The sequence below is a fragment of the Hemitrygon akajei genome, chromosome 12, assembly GCF_048418815.1.
Source record: "Hemitrygon akajei chromosome 12, sHemAka1.3, whole genome shotgun sequence".
Classification (NCBI taxonomy): Eukaryota; Metazoa; Chordata; class Chondrichthyes; order Myliobatiformes; family Dasyatidae; genus Hemitrygon; species Hemitrygon akajei.
In genome coordinates, this window is record NC_133135.1 from 14,329,403 (window position 1) to 14,346,089 (window position 16,687).

The following is a 16,687-nucleotide window of genomic DNA, read 5'->3' on the forward strand; positions in this document are numbered from 1 at the left end:
CAGAAACCTTAATAGTAGTTTTATTTTTTGAATGTTTCCAATGAAAGAACAGCGAGCCCTGGGAACTTGAAATGGTTCATTCCGTATTATAGCAAGGTATATAAGACATTTAATCCATCACACCTGCGTTATCATTAAATGAGATCATGAGTAAACTTGTTGTAATTTTATTGCAGATACTGGTAATCCAAGCAACACACATAAAATACTGGAGGAACTCAGCAGGCCAGGCAGCATCTGTGGAAAAAAGCACAGTTGACGTTTCAGGCCGAGACCCTTTGGCAGGAGGGACTTCAGTTTCGGCCCAGAAAAAAAGTGCTTTTTCCATAGATGCTGCCTGGCATGTTGATGTAATTTTAGCTAATTTTCTGTATAGCTCCTAGTGCCTGAGGATTTAAAAATATCATAAATTTTCAACTGGTATGGTAGCAATTGCATCTTCCTGGTGTTGCTGTTTCCCATACTTTTGGTTCTCTTGTCCTCCTAACTGGATGAAACTGTAGGTCTAGAAGATGCTGTTTAAGGAGTCTTGGTGAATTGCTAGAGTGTATCCTGCAAGACTGTAAAAAATGGCTGCTAATGTGTGTCAGTGAATAGTTGTGGATGGGGTGTCGAACAATGTGTGTTGCTCGGCCTGCTACGTCAACTCATTATTCCACTCCGTAGATGTTGCCTGACCTGCTGAGTTCCTCCAGCATGTTGGGTGTGTTGCTCTGGATTTCCAGCATCTGCAGAATCCCTTGTGTTTATGATATCCTGTACTGTATGGAACCTTGTGAATGTTGTTGAAGCTGCACTCATCCAGGCATGATGAGAGTATTTCATCATGTTCCCGACTTGAATCTTGTGGATGGAGTTATTGTGCACTAGAACACATAAACAGGCTCTTTGGTCTGTCTAGTCAGTGCCAAACAGTTATTCTCCCTCATCCCATTGACTGGCACCTGGGCCATAGACCTCCATACCCCTCCCGTCCGTGTACTTATCCAAAGTTCTGAAATGTTGCATCCTCCCCTTTTGCTGGCAGCTTGCTCCGACACCACTCTCTGAGTGAAAGGCTAACTTTGAGGAGATGCGCAGGGATTTAGAGAGAGTGGATTGGGTCAAGTTGTTTTATGGGAAGGATGTAATAGAGAAATGGAGGTCATTTAAGGGTGAAATTATGAGGGTACAGAATCTTTATGTTCCTGTTCGGTTGAAAGGAAAGGTTAAAGGTTTGAAAGCGCCATGGTTTTCAAGGGATATTAGAAACTTGGTTCGAAAAAAGAGGGATGTCTACAATAGATATAGGCAGCATGGAGTAAAGGAATTGCTCGAGGAATATAAAGAATGTAAAAGGAAACTTAAGAAAGAGATTAGAAAAGCTAAAAGAAGTTACGAGTTTGGTTTGGCAAATAAGGTGGAAGTAAATCCGAAAGGCTTCTACAGTTATATTAAAAGCAAGAGGATAGTGAGGGAAAAAATTGGTCCCTTAGAGAATCAGGGTGGTCAGCTATGTGTGGAGCCGAGGGAGATGGGAGAGATTTTGAACGATTTCTTCTCTTCGGTATTCACTAAGGAGAAGGATATTGAATGGTGTAAGCTGTGGGAAACAAGTAAGGAAGTTATGGAACCTATGACAATTAAAGAGGTGGAAGTACTGGCGCTTTTAAGAAATTTAAAAGTGGATAAATCTCCGGGTCCTGACAGGATATTCCCCAGGACCTTGAGGGAAGTTTGTGTAGAGATAGCAGGAGCTCTGACGGAGATCTTTCAGATGTCATTAGAAACGGGGATTGTGCCGGAGGATTGGCGTATTGCTCATATGGTTCCATTGTTTAAAAAGGGCTCTAGAAGTAAGCCTGGCAATTATAGACCTGTCAGTTTGACATCAGTGGTGGGTAAATTAATGGAAAGTATTCTTAGAGATAGTATTTATAATTATCTGGATAGACAGGATCTGATTAGGAGTAGCCAGCATGGATTTGTGCATGGAAGGTCATGTTTGACAAACCTTATTGAATTTTTTGAAGTAGTTACGAAGAATGTTGACGAGGGTAAGGCAGTGGGTGTAGTCTATATGGACTTCAGCAAGGCCTTTGACAAAGTTCCACATGGAAGGTTAGTTAAGAAGGTTCAGTTGTTAGGTATTAATGCTGGAGTAATAAAATGGATTCAACAGTGGCTAGATGGGAGATGCCAGAGAGTAGTGGTGGATAATTGTTTATCGGGATGGAGGCCGGTGACTAGCGGGGTGCCTCAGGGATCTGTTTTGGGCCCAATGTTGTTTGTAATATACATAAATGATCTGGATGATGGGGTGGTAAATTGGATTAGTAAGTATGCTGATGATACTAAGGTAGGAGGTGTTGTGGATAATGAGGTGGGTTTTCAATGCTTGCAGGGAGATTTATGCCGGTTAGAAGAATGGGCTGAACGTTGGCAGATGGAGTTTAATGCTGAGAAGTGTGAGGTTCTACATTTTGGTAGGAATAATCCAAATAGAACATACAGGATAAATGGTAGGGCATTGAGGAATGCAGTGGAACAGAGAGATCTAGGAATAACAGTGCATAATTCCCTGAAGGTGGAGTCTCATGTAGATAGGGTGGTGAAGAAGGCTTTTGGAACGCTGGCCTTTATAAATCAGAGCATTGAGTACAGAAGTTGGGATGTAATGTTAAAATTGTACAAGGCATTGGTAAGGCCAAATTTGGAATATTGTGTACAGTTCTGGTCACCGAATTATAGGAAAGATATCAATAAATTAGAGAGAGTGCAGAGACGATTTACTAGGATGTTACCTGGGTTTCAGCACTTAAGTTACAGAGAAAGGTTGAACAAGTTAGGTCTCTATTCATTGGAGCGTAGAAGGTTGAGGGGGGATTTGATCGAGGTATTTAAAATGTTGAGAGGGATAGATAGAGTTGACGTGAATAGGCTGTTTCCATTGAGAGTATGGGAGATTCAAATGAGAGGACATGATTTGAGAGTTAGGGGGCAAAAGTTTAAGGGAAACACGAGGGGGTATTTCTTTACTCAGAGAGTGATAGCTGTGTGGAATGAGCTTCCTGTAGAAGTAGTAGAGGCCAGTTCAGTTGTGTCATTTAAGGTAAAATTGGATAGGTATATGGACAGGAAAGGAGTGCAGGGTTATGGGCTGAGTGCGGGTAGGTGGGACTAGGTGAGATTAAGAGTTCGGCACGGACTAGGAGGGCCGGAATGGCCTGTTTCTGTGCTGTGATTGTTATATGTTATATGGTTATAGGTTCCCCCTCAGGTTCCCATTTAATATTTCACCCTTAACCTAGTTTTAGTCTCAGTTGATCTTAGTGGAAAATGCCTGCTTGCACTTACCCTATCTGTACCCCTCATAACTTTGCATACATCTGTCAAATCTCCCTTCATTCTGCCGCGCTACCAGGAATAAAGTCATAATCTGTACAACCTTTTCCTATAACTCAGGTCGTCAAGTCCCAGCAACATCTTTGGAAGTTAGGAGATGACTTACTTATTAGGATTCCAAGTTCCTGACCTGTTCTTGTAGTCACATTGTGTATCTGGGTCAGATAATGGTAACTACAACCCCCCCCCCCCCAAGGATATTGGTAGTGGGGTAATGCCATTGAATATCAGAGGTGACAGCTGGAGTTTCTGTTGTTGTTGAATATTGTCACTGTCATTGCTGGGCACTTGTGTGACATGAATGTTGCTCAACCTCACCCCCTTTTACTGTTTACTTGTGCTGCACAATTCTGATATATTTTGAATTATTATTAACTTATTTGTGGTAATATTTTGTTTTAGGTGTTGTGTGTGATATATGTGTTCTGGGTGCACTGTGGTCCGGAGAAAAATTGTCACATATACAACAAAATTAAATAATAAAATTGAACTTGGACATGATTAGCATCAGTCTGGATATTATCTAGGTCTTACTACAGCTTGTTGTGGGCTACATCATTATCTGAGGAGTCACAAATGGTATTGAATAGTGTGCGGTGAACATCCCTCTTTCTGACCTTACAACTAGAAAAAAAAGTGAAATATTACAATATTGTAAACCTGAGTCTCACAGCACTAAATTCTTTAGGAACTAGTGAAGTTTAGATACACTAGTGAAGTTTAAGAGACTACTAGACAGGTATATGGAGGAATTTAAGGTGGGGGGTTATATTGGAGGCAGGGTTTGAGGTTTGGCACAACATTGTGGGCTGAAGGGCCTGTAATGTGCTGTACTATTCTATGTTCTATTAACTCAGCAGGTCAGGTAGCATCCATTGAAGGAAATAAACAGACAACATTCTCATCAGGACTGGAGAAGAAGGTGGCAGAAGCCAGAACAAGAAGGTGATTGGAGGGGAAAGAGTACAACCTGGCTGGTGATAGATGAAACCAGGTGTGGTGGGTGTGTAAGGGTATGAACTGGAAAGCTAGGAAGGGACAGATGGAAGAAGTAAAGGACTGAAGAAGAAAGTATCAAACTCGAGAGAACAGTGGACCATAGAATAAAGTGAAGGAAGGGAACCAGAGGGAGTGATGGGCAAGTGAGGAGGAAGGGGGAGAAAAGGGGTGAGCATGTAACCAGAATGAGGAATGGAAAGAAAAAGTAGGAGGGGATAAATTACCAGGAATTGGAGAAACCAATGTTAATGCATCAACTTTGAGACTAACCAGGCAGAATATTAGAAGATTTGAAAGAGGTGACATAGCGTCAGAAGATGTTGTATAATTGTGGATAAAGCTAAGGAAGTGCAGGCGTAAAAAGACCGTGATGGGAATTGTATACAGACCCCTAAACAGTAGTAAGGATGTGATCTACAAATTACGAGGGAAAGAAAATACATACCGAAAGAGCAATGTTACGAAAATCAAGTTGGTGCTGGATTACAGGAGGAGGGATTTCTAGAGTGCTTATTAGAAGGCTTTTTAGAGCAGCTCATGGTTTAGCTACTAGAGGATCAGCTATTCTGGACTGAGGGTTGTACAATGAACTGGAATTGATTAGAGAGTTTATGGAGGAAGTGATCATAATACGATCAAATTTGCCCTGAAATTTGAGAAGAAGCTAAAGTCAGATGTATCAGTATTACAGCACAGTAAAGAGAATTACAGAGGCATGAGAGAGGCACAAACCTATGCTGGTTGTCCTCAATCAGTCCACAATTTTCCTAATGCAAGTAAATCTCATCCCAGTGAAACCACTCCAGTAGCTTTCCTATCACTGATATGAGACTAATCAGCCCATGATTTCCTGTTTTCACATAGTCTATGAAATAGAGTCGTTTTCCTCATTAGGAGTGATACATTATACAAGGGTCATAAATCCTTTGATTACAGTAAATGTCTCAGTGGACTCTTTGAATTGTGATATGGTTACATATGTTTTGATATCATTTTGTTGTGTAATTTACTTGTACTTCAGGATTTGATTTGAGTTATGGTACCATAAAAGGAAAATGATTTAGCCATAGTTCCACATAATTAATTATTCTTTGTTTTAGACTACAGCTTTTACTTATTAATTTATTTTCTTCTAAACAATTTATATAATTTGCATCCTCCCCTCATCAACAAATGTTCTCTCTGCAGCTTCCGTAAGGGAATTTTTCATGTTGCACAACTGAAATCATTGGGAGCATATTCTACAAGGCAAGTACACATGAAAATCCCATTGGAAAGTCAGATGCAGTAAAGTTCAAGTTTATTGTCATTGAACTGTATGCATGTATACAGCCTAGTGAAACAGCGTTCCTCCGGATCAAGTACACAACTCAGTGTATATAACCTGTCTCTGAATGTGAACAAAACAAAAGAGATAGTTGTTGACTTCAGAAGGGCACTCTCCGCTGAACGTTGACAGCTCCTTGGTAGAGATTGTTAAGAGCACCAAATTACTTGGTGTTTACCCGATGGAGATTCTCACCTGGTCCCTCAACACCAGCTCCATAGCAAAGAAAGCTCAGCAACATCTCTACTTTCTGCGAAGGCTGAGGGAAGTCCATCTCCCACCCCGCCCCCATCCTCATCACATTCTACAGAGGTTGTATTGCAAGCATCCTGAGCAGCTGCATCACTGCCTGGTTCAGAAATTGCACCATCTTGGATTGCAAGACCCTGCAGCGAGGTCAGCTGAGAAAATCATTGAGGTCTCTCTTCCCACCATCATGGACATTTATACTACATGCTGCATCCTTAAAGGAAACAGCATTATGTAGAACCCCATGCACCCCTCACACATCCCTCCTGCATCCCTCCTGCCATCTGGGAAAAGGCTCCTAAGCATTTGGGCTCTCACGACCAGACTATGTAACAGTTTCTTCCCCCAAGCCATCAGACTCCTCAATACCCAGAGACTGGACTGACACCAGCTTACTGCCCTCTACTGTGCCTATTGCCTTGTTTATTATTTATTGTAATGCCTGCAATGTTTTGTGCTCTTAATACAGTCCTGAGTAGGTCTGTAGTCTAGTGTAGTTTTTTCTGTGTTGTTTTTATGTAGTTCAGTGTAGTTTTTGTATTGTTTCATGTAGCACCATGATCCTGAAAAACTTTGTCTCATTTTTACTGTGTACTGTACCAGCAGTTATGGTCGAAATGACAATAAAAAGTGACTTAACTTGATAAAATAATATTACCACAAATAAATTAACAAATAGTAAAATATTCCAGAAGATTGACATTTAACAATAAAAGTTTAAAAGATAAACAGTATAGCATCATGGTACTTCTTCGTTTGTTTCTCTGGGCTAAGCCCATTTCTAGCTGCGCAGCGTTGATTTTCTTGGAACGTGCCAAGGGTTGATAGGAATATGGAGAGAATCAAATGGATCGAAGTGGGGTAGTGTAAAAATGGATGCTTGATGTTAGGCATAGAATCTGTGGGACAAAGAGTCTGTTTCCCTGCTCTATCTGTATGCCTATCAATTCCTACACCGCTGTACTGTCCAGAAAAAATAAGCTAATATTATTGTTATTGGTTTATCATTGTCACATGTACCAAGATATAGTGAAAAACTTGCTTTGCACAGTCATAACACAGTGCATTGAGGTAAAACAGTGACATTGCAGAATAAAGTGCAGAAGCTACAGGGAAACTGCAGGGATTAAACAATAAAGTACAAGATCATGACGACGTAGATTATGAGGTCAAGAGTCCATCTCATTTTATAAGAGTTCCATTTAGGATTCAGATAACAGTGGGACAGGTGTCCTGGAGCGTGGTGGTATGAGCTTTCAGGCTTTCATATCTCTGCTCATTGGGAGAGGGGAGAAGAGAAAATGTCTGGGATCTTTGATGATGCTGGCTGCTTTACTGAGGCAGCATCATGGAAGAACTGATGCTCGAAACATTTGACCAATCTTGTCTGTGATCATATTTGACATGTTGCTTGTACATAATATTAAAAATTCTTGTTTCCTTCTCTCCATATTTTGAAAGAGATTCTGTCATTACATCATGAATACAGTTGCAAAAATAAGTAACACATGAGCATTTGAATGCTGAAGGTGATTTCCCTATTTTGCATGCAGCAATAAAGTTTATAGCTGATGCTTTGAAATAGGTTGATATGGTTCAGTATAAATTAGACTGATTTCAAAAGTCTGATCATTTGGATGCAGAGGAGGTGAGGACTCTAATCATGAAATACACAAAAATATTTCTTCTGTCTTTGGAATGCCTTATCTCTGCCTGCATGGTAAGATGTTCTGAGATGAGGCTAGTGAACAATGGTTATGATGATATTGTCATAGCTATTAACCCTGGAATTCCAGAAGATCCAAAGCTCATTCCAAAAATTCAGGTATGTATTCCTTGCTCTGATCAGTGAATATTGGTTGATTATTTGTATAAATGCTATTGCACATTTGGGGAAACCAGCCCGTACATCTACTCCATAATTTATTTTGTGCAAACGATTTTGTAATTCTATCTCTTGAGTATATACCATTCCAGAACACTACAGCTGAGAATAAAAAGAAAGGTGCACCATATGGTGCATTTTGCAAACTCAGGTTGTTTCTGAGCATTTTGTTGCCAAAGAATTGAAGGTTTAGAAATTGCTTTATTACATTTAAAGGTGTTATCACAGCATTGTTATTTTAACACTATTGGAATGGTAACATGGTGGGTATACTATGTTGGTGCCAGAATGTGTGGTGACTCTTGTGGGCTGCCTCCAGCATATACTTGGGAGTGCTGCTTGTTAACGCAAATGCCACATTGCACAGTATGTTTCAATGTACACATGATAAATACATTTGAATCTGAATCTTAAATTGAATCGTTGCTCATCTCCTCAACACTTAGAACATAGAACATTGATCAGTACAGCACAGGAATGGGCCCTTGGGCCCACAATGTCATGCTGAGTCAATTAAATTAGTAGTCACTTGTCTCAATAAACCCATAATGTAAGTAATTTTCTGTTGTGAATTTCCAGAAGAGTACTGTTTAGTTATTCTGTCTAATATTGTACCATATCAGTCTCAGCTTCTGCTATTTATCTTCACCAATTGGAGTTCAAAGTACATTTATTATTAAAGTATGTAGACTATACACAACCCTGAGATTCATCTCCCTACTGGTAGCCACAAAACACAGAAACTCTACAGAACCCAATTTTTTTTAAAAAAAGACCATTAAACAGCTCACAAGTATCTGTGTTTAGCCTGTATCCAAAACGGCTTTTGTCAGGACTGTCGCAACTTCATCCAAATATAGTCAAAGAGTTGAATTCCAGAGATGAGGTGAGAGTGTGCAAATTAGATTAGGAGAATGTGCAAAGAAATGGCAGATGGAGTATAGCGTTGGGAAGTATATGGTCATGCATTTTTGTAGAAAAAATGGAAGGGTTGACTATTTTCTAAATGGAGAGAAAATACAAAAATGTGAGATGCAAGGGGACTTGGGAGTCCTTATGCAAGTTTCCCTAAAGGTTAACTTGCAGGTTGAGTTTGTGGTGAGGAAGGCAAATGCAACGATAGCATTCATTTCAAGAGGACTAGATATAAACTGAAGCATGTAATATTAAAACTTTATAAAGCATTGGTGAGGCCTCACTTGGAGTATTGTGAGCAGGTTTGGGTCCTTATCTTAGAAAGGATGTGTTGAAACTGGGGAAGGTCAACAGAAATTCATGAAAATGATTGTAGGATTGAATGGCTTGTCATATGAAGAATATTTGATGACTCAGAGCATGTATTAACTGGAATTCAGAAGATTTGAGTGCTGACCTTATTGAAACCTGTCGAACGGTGAAAAGCCTCGATAGAGTGGGCGTGGAGAGGATGTTTCCTATAATGGGAGTGTCTAAGACAAGAGGACACAGCCTCAGAATAGAGGGACATACTTCTGGAATGGAGATGAGGAACTTCTTTATCCTGAGAATGGAGAATCTGTGGAATTCTTTGCCACAGGCAGCTGTGGAGATCAGGCCTTTATGTATATTTAAGGCAGAGGTTGATAGATTCTTGATTGGTTAGGGCATAAAGGTATACAGGAGGAAGACAAGAGATTGGGTCTGAGGAAAATTGGAACAGCCATGATGAAATAGTAGAGCCCTCCAATGGGCCAAATGGCATAATTCTGCTTCTATATCTTTTGGTCTTGTGCTGATCTGGGCAAGTAACATTTGTACCATTATCATCTCCAGTGCAGAAAGAATGTCTAATCATGTACATTTGACATGTAATGGCATTAAGGGAAGAAGAAAGATTGGCTCTATTTCTCAAATGTACATTGAAGCACAGAATGAAATGTGTTATTTGTGTCAATGACCAATACAGTCTGAGGATATGCTGGGGCAGCCTGCAAGTCTCGCCATGCTTCCGGTGCTAACATAGCGTGCCCACAACTTACTATCCATATGTGGGAGGAAACTGAGCACCCAGAAAAAATGGGGAGAATGTACTAACTCCTTAAGGACAATGGTGTAAACTGAACGCCAATCATGAGCACTGTGAAGCAGTATGCTAACAGCCCCTTCTGATATTGAACCATGCACTATCAATATGCTGAAGTTATCGATGACCATTGGCTTAACTGGACCAGTCACATAATTGGCATGGCCCTGAGAGCAGGCCAGTGGTTAGCCTTTCCACTATCTGCATGGCACAGATCTGGAGGGTGATAGCATATTTTTCACCTGTATTGATGAGTGCAGATCCAACAGCTCTCAGAAATTGTCATGATCCAGGACAAAGCAGCCTGATGAATTGCAATCCATGAACTATCCTAAGCATTCAATTGCTCGACAAGTTGACAGAGGCTACAATACACATTATCTGCAGAATGAATTAGAGTTACTTGCCCAGGCTGTTCTGAATGGATTGAAAATTGTCTTGGTAGTGGGATTCGTAGGGTGATAGTGGAGGGAGGTGTGCTGCAGGGTTTGGTGCTGGGTCTGCTGTTGTTTGTCATTCACATTAGTGATTTGGATGGGAACTTGGTTGGCATGGTTTGTAATTCTACGGCTTTATTTATTTATTTAGCAATACTATGTGGATTAGGCCATTCTGACCCTTTAAATCACATCATTCCAGTAACCCCTGACAAACCTGATTAACCCTAACCCAATCGCGGTACAATTTACAGTGACCAATTAACATACCCAGTATATCATCAGAATGTGAGCACCCGGACAAATCCAATGCATTCCATGATGTACAGAGGATGTATAGAGACTCCTTAAAAATAGCTGCAGCTTTGAACACTGAAATCCAGAACACCCTGAGCTGTAATGCTCAGTAAATAGCAGAACCCTGGAGTTGAACTAACTAAACTGAACATTCCTTGACTGTTTTAATAATTCCCTGATTTGATGTTTTATATTCTGTGTTTTTTCACTTTTTTGCCATTTGCATTTTTGTTCTTGTTCTTGTGCATCGGGTGTTTGATGTTTTCTTTGAATGGGTGCCAAGGTGTTTCTTTGTTTCATGGCTCTCTGTGGTAAAACGAACCTCAGGGTTGGATACTGCATACATACTTTGATAATAATTGCACTTAGAACTTTGAGTTGTACAAAATGCTAGTGAGACTCCATTTAGAAAATTGTGTGCAGTCCTGCTTGCCTAGCTATAGGAAATATGTCATTAAGCTGGAAGGGGGAGCAGAAAAAGATTAACAAGGATGGTACCCAAACTGGAGAGCTTGAGTTATAAAGACAAGAAAAAGGAAGGGAACAATAACTCTACTGGGTGTTTTTTATAGATCCCCCAATAGTAACAGAGACTTTGAGGTGCAGATAGGGTGGCAGCTTCTGGAACGGCGCAATAACAATAGGGTTGTTGTGATGGGTGATTTTAACTTTCCTAATAGTGACTGGCATCTCCTTAGAGCAAGGGGTTTAGATGGGGTGGAGTTTGTTAGGTGTGTTCAGGAAAGTTTCCTGGCATCCTTGTAATTTTCTAGTTTCTTGAACTTTTTGTAAGTGTTTCTTTTCTTCTTGACAAGTTTTTCTACATCCTTTGTACACCATGGTTCTTTTACCCTATCATCCTTCCCTGCCTCAATGCAACACACCTATGCAGAATGCCATGCAAATGTTCCCTGAACATTTGCCACATTTCTGCTGTGCATTTCCCTGAGAACATCTGCTCCCAATTTATGCTCCCAAGTTCCTGCTGAATAGCATTATATTTCCCCCTACCCCAATTAGATGCTTTCCCAAATTGTCTGCTCCTATCATTCTCCAGCACTAAGGAGATGCCAGTCAATATTAGGAAAGTTAAAATCACCCATCACAACAACCCTGTTAGTATTGCACTGTTCCAGAATCTGCCTCCCTATCTGCTCCTCGATGTTTTTGTTACTATTGCGGGAGTTCTATAAAAAATACCCAATAGAGTTATTGCCCCCTTCCTGTTTCTGACATCCACCCACAATGTCTCAGTAGACAATGCCTCTTTGAGTTCCTCCTTTTTGGCAGCTGTGATACTATCCCTGATTAGCAATGCCACTCCCCCACCTCTTTTGCCTCTTCCCTGTCCCTTTTGAAACATCTAAAGCCTGGTACATTCAGCAGCTATTCTTGCTGCTGAGATATTAAAATCTCTGTAATGGCCATAATGTCTGTGTATTGATCCATGCTGTATATTCATCTGCCTTGTTTATGATACTCCTTGCATTAAAATACACATCTCAAACCATCTGGCTGAGTGCATCTTTACTCTATCATCTGCTTATCCTTCCTCACAAACTCCCTACAAGCTGTCTCTACTTTTACGCTAACCACCCCTTCTCTACCACTTCAGATCAGTTTCCACCCTGCTTCAAATCTAGTTTTAACCCTCTCCAATAGCATTAGCAAACCTCCCTCCCAGGATATTGGTTCCCACTTGTACAGGTCACTCCTTCCCCAGAAAAGGTTCCAATGATCCATATACAGTAGGTATATGTAACAAGTTGCCAGATGAAAGTGTAGGGCTGGATAGAAATACAACATTTAGAGATCATTTATACAGGTCCTTAGGTAGGTAAGGCTTTGAGAGTTATGGGCCAAATGTAGGTAAATTGGAATAGCTCAGTTAGGAAATTGGTTAGCATGGAAGAGTTGGCTTGACTCTATCATTTGAGTGTACAATATATATTGCCTGGGCATTCCATGGGGTTGACTATGATTTGTTTCTAGTACAGTTCTGTGGGTTATAAGCTGTTTATTAAGACCAATAATGTCCTTTTATTTTCTGCTCTAGATGGGGCAGGTTATGTGAGTTGGTAGTTTGTGAGGTGGAGCTCCTCCTGTTTCTACTGAGCTTCTGTATGCTCTCAATACCATCCAAAATGCTCGTAGTCTAGTCTGAGTGGTTATAGACCAGGCTTTGAAACCATCATTGCATCTTTTCCTTCCATTTGGAAATCTGTTCTTGTAACAAATCTTGAAAGAGAGAGCCTTTGTCAGGAGCCTAGTATTGAGTATGTAAACAGGCTGCCTACCTGTCAGAACATGCTGGGTGTACTTAGAATATCAATGCCGTGTATTTTGGCTTAGAAGAGGATACTGCTACTGGTTCATTTATATTTAAAGTAACTTGGAAGATATTATGGAGATAACATCCTTCTGTTCTTTAATTACCTGTTGGGAGTAGTCCAGGTCTCAAAAGCACATTGGAGAGCAGGGATTACTGCTGCCTTATAGGTGATGTTGGATTTACATTTCAGATGATAAAACATTTTACAGTTGGTCAATAAAGATATCAATGATGAAATTCACAAGGTTGGTAGTGAATTTCATCTTCAATGTCTGTCTTTATGGATTAATGGATCCCAAGATAAGAGAAGCTTTTCATGTTTTATAGATTTTTATTATGGAAATAAGAATAAAAGTAAATAAATGAGGAATAAATATCAAGAACTTGAGATAAAGAGTCCTTGAAAGTGAGTCCAAAGTTTGAGGGAACATTTCAATAAGGGGATGAATGAAGTTGAATGAAGATATCCCCTTTGGTTCAAGAGCCTGATGGTTGATGGGTAATAACTGTTCCTGAACCTAATGGTGTGAGTCCTTAGGCTCCTGTACATTCATGCTGATGTCAGCAGCTAGAAGAATGCCCTGGGTAATGGAGATCCCTGATGATAGATGATCTTTCCTGTGACAGCATTTCATGTAGATGTGTTCAAAGGCTGAAGGGACCTTACCTGTGATGGACTGAGTTGTATCCACTACTTTTTATAGGGTATTCTGTTCGAGGGTATTGGTGTTTTCATACCAGGTTGTGATGCAACCAGTCTATATACTCTCCACCACACATCTACAGAAGTTAGTCAAAGTTTCAGATGTCATGCTGAATGAACAAACATCTAAGGAAGTAGAGTCCCTGTTGTGTTTTTTTCATAAATGCATTTGTGTGCTGGGATGCGACAGATCTTCCAAAATATTAACACTGAGGAACTTAAAGTTGCTAACCCTCTCCACCTCTGATCCTCCGATGAGGACTGGCTCATGGACCTCTGGTTTCTTTCTCTTGAAGTCTATAATCTTTGGTCTTGCTGATATGGAGTAAGAGGTGTTGATATGACACCACTCAGCCAGATTTTTAATCTCCCTCCTATACGCTGCTTTATCACCACCTTTGATTTGGCCTATGATGGTGGAGTCATCCACAAACTTGTATATGGCTTTGGAGCTATGCTTAGCCACACAGTCACAGGTATAAAGTGAGTAGAGCTGGGGGCTAATCACACAGCCTTGTGGTGCATCTGTGTTGATAGAGATTGAGGAGCAGATGTTTTTGCCTATCCAAACAGACTGAGGTCTACAAGTGAGGATATCAAAGATTCAATTACATGAGGAGGTATTCAGGCCCAGGTCTTGGAGCTTATTGTTTAGTTTTGAGGGGGATGATGGTGTTGAATTCTGAACATCCTGATATATGCATCCTTGCTGTCCAAATGTTCTAAAATATTACTAAAATTATGTTTCCTATAGGAGATGATAACTTCAGCCTCGTCTTTTCTGTATGCTGCCACCAAGCAGCGAGCTTATTTTCGAGATGTGAAAATTTTATTGCCCATCACTTGGACGCCACAACCACATTATCAAAGACCAACTACACAGTCCTATGAGAAGGTAAAAGCTAATGCAATAGCAATGCTGGTTCCATCATTTTATTATTTTCAACAGTTATTCTGTCATCCACACTGAGACCTAATGCTCGTATATACTGTGGCATTAATCTCAATGTATAATACTATTGGAATCAGATTTATTATTATAAATGTGATATTTTTTTTGTTTTGTGGCAAGGCAAAAAAACCTGTTACAATAAATAAATAAATAATGTAAAGAGGAACAACGATGGATTTATGGGCCATAAAATAATCTGATAACAGAGGGGAAAGAACTGTTCCTCAGACACTGAGTGTGTGTTCAGGCTCTCTGATGGTAGTAATGAGACGAGGGCATGTCCTGTATAGTGAGGGTCCTTAATGGTGGATGCTATGTTCTTGAGTTATCACTTTTTGAAGATGTCTTTGAAGCTGAGGAGCTAGTGCCCATGAAGGAGCTGGTTGAGTTTTAACTCCCTGCAGTTTTTTCTGATCCTGTGCATTGGTGCCTCTAAACCAGACAGTGGTGCAACTCATCAAAAAGCTCGTCATGATATATCAGTAGAAATCTTTTGTGTTCTTTTGAGTCATACCAAATCTCCTAAACTCCTAATGAAATATAGCCATTGGCATGCCTTCTTCAGCATTTTGCTTTAACTTAGGAACAAAAGTTAGTCATTTAGCCTATTGAATCATGATTAAATTTAATCTGTGAAGTCGTGGCTGTCTGTGACATGTTGTCATGTAGCTTTGTTATAGGACAAAAATATCAATCTCAGATGTAAAATTAACATTGGACCCTTCAATTTGCATTCATAGAAAATAATTTCATAGTTGTACTATCACTTACATATAAATGTGTTTCCTTCCAATTTTTAGATGATGAGATTGATTCTAGAACAAATGGGCATTTGTCAACGTAAAGAATTGGTCATTTAGAGTTGCAAAGTGAAGAACTATTTGTTTATTGTTGAGATTGTGAAATCTCTGCAAGTCTTTAAAGTTGTAGATGAATTTCCCTTAATAGTTTCAATTCCTTGATCAAAATTGGGGTGTGATCAATATCTACCAATACATATTTGCTTAAAATGATAATCCAATGAAAATGTCATTAATTTCTTATTATTTTAAAAACTTTTTTATTATTACACACTTAGAAACAGAACTGTCTTTAGTAGGAGAGTCTAGGACTGGGGGCACAGCTTCAAAATACAAAAATATGCCTTTAGAACAGAGTGAGGAGGAATTTCTTTAGCCAGAGCCTGGTGAATCTGTGAGTTCATTACTACAGATGGCTTTGGAGGCCAAGTAATTGGGAAAAGTTGAAGCAGAGGTTGATTAGTAAGGGTGTCAAAGGATACAGAGAAAAGGCAGGACAATTGGGTTGTGAGGGATGATAAATTAGCCATGATTTAAAAAATATATTCATTGCTACAGTGTGAAGTAGATTCCTCTGGCCCTTCGAATTAGCCTGCCCCAGCAATCCCACAACCCTAAACTAATCACGGGACAATTTTCCAATGACCAATTAACCTATCTGGAAAGATGGCAACTGGGAGGGGAGGGTTAGTAGCCAAAGCTTTATCTTCTGTGAGAAAGAAACCCAAAGCAAGCTACAGATTGTCTAATGGAAACACACCCATAGAGGAACCTGAAGGGGTGGGGTTGGGGTACATTACTACCCCAACCTGACTGACCCAAAGTTAACAAGCCAGGGAAATGGAAAATTGATGATGAGTGTTGGATACATTTGCGGGAAGATCTGCAACAACAACTGAGGCTTGAAGATTCATCACTCCCAAATGAAATGTCTGTTGGGTAAAGCAGCCACAAAGTGCACAGGGAGAGCACCTGGTGAGACGCAGAAGGAGCCTGGCCCGGAGTCACACCACTGGTGCTGAAGCTTCCATGTGTTGCTGAAAACCCATATAGGCAGAACATTTAATAAGCCTCAAATAAAATAGCCACAGCCCTGCGACATAACAGTCTAGGGTCATGATTATTGGGGATGTGACACCAAAGGGAGATGTCGAAAGATGACTACAGGCAACGACAACAATCATAGTCAACTTTGCTGAAGAAAGGTTTGGTGCAGTGGAATAGGAGCCATCCAGAACACAATACGCTGTGAACCAGAGAGCGGGCAAGATTCACAAAATT

At 40.1% G+C, this 16,687-nt stretch overlaps 1 protein-coding gene across 1 annotated transcript in view; it reads left to right on the forward strand.

The window, feature by feature from the left end:
* The first annotated feature begins 7,694 nt into the window (after nt 1-7,694).
* Nucleotides 7,695-16,687, forward strand: part of LOC140737430 (calcium-activated chloride channel regulator 1-like) — a 44,656-nt gene continuing 35,663 nt past the window's right edge. Inside the window, exons 1-2 of the mRNA XM_073063917.1 lie at nt 7,695-7,784; nt 14,409-14,549. Of these exons, the coding sequence (XP_072920018.1) occupies nt 7,695-7,784; nt 14,409-14,549 (231 nt within the window). The remainder of the gene's footprint in view (nt 7,785-14,408; nt 14,550-16,687) is intronic.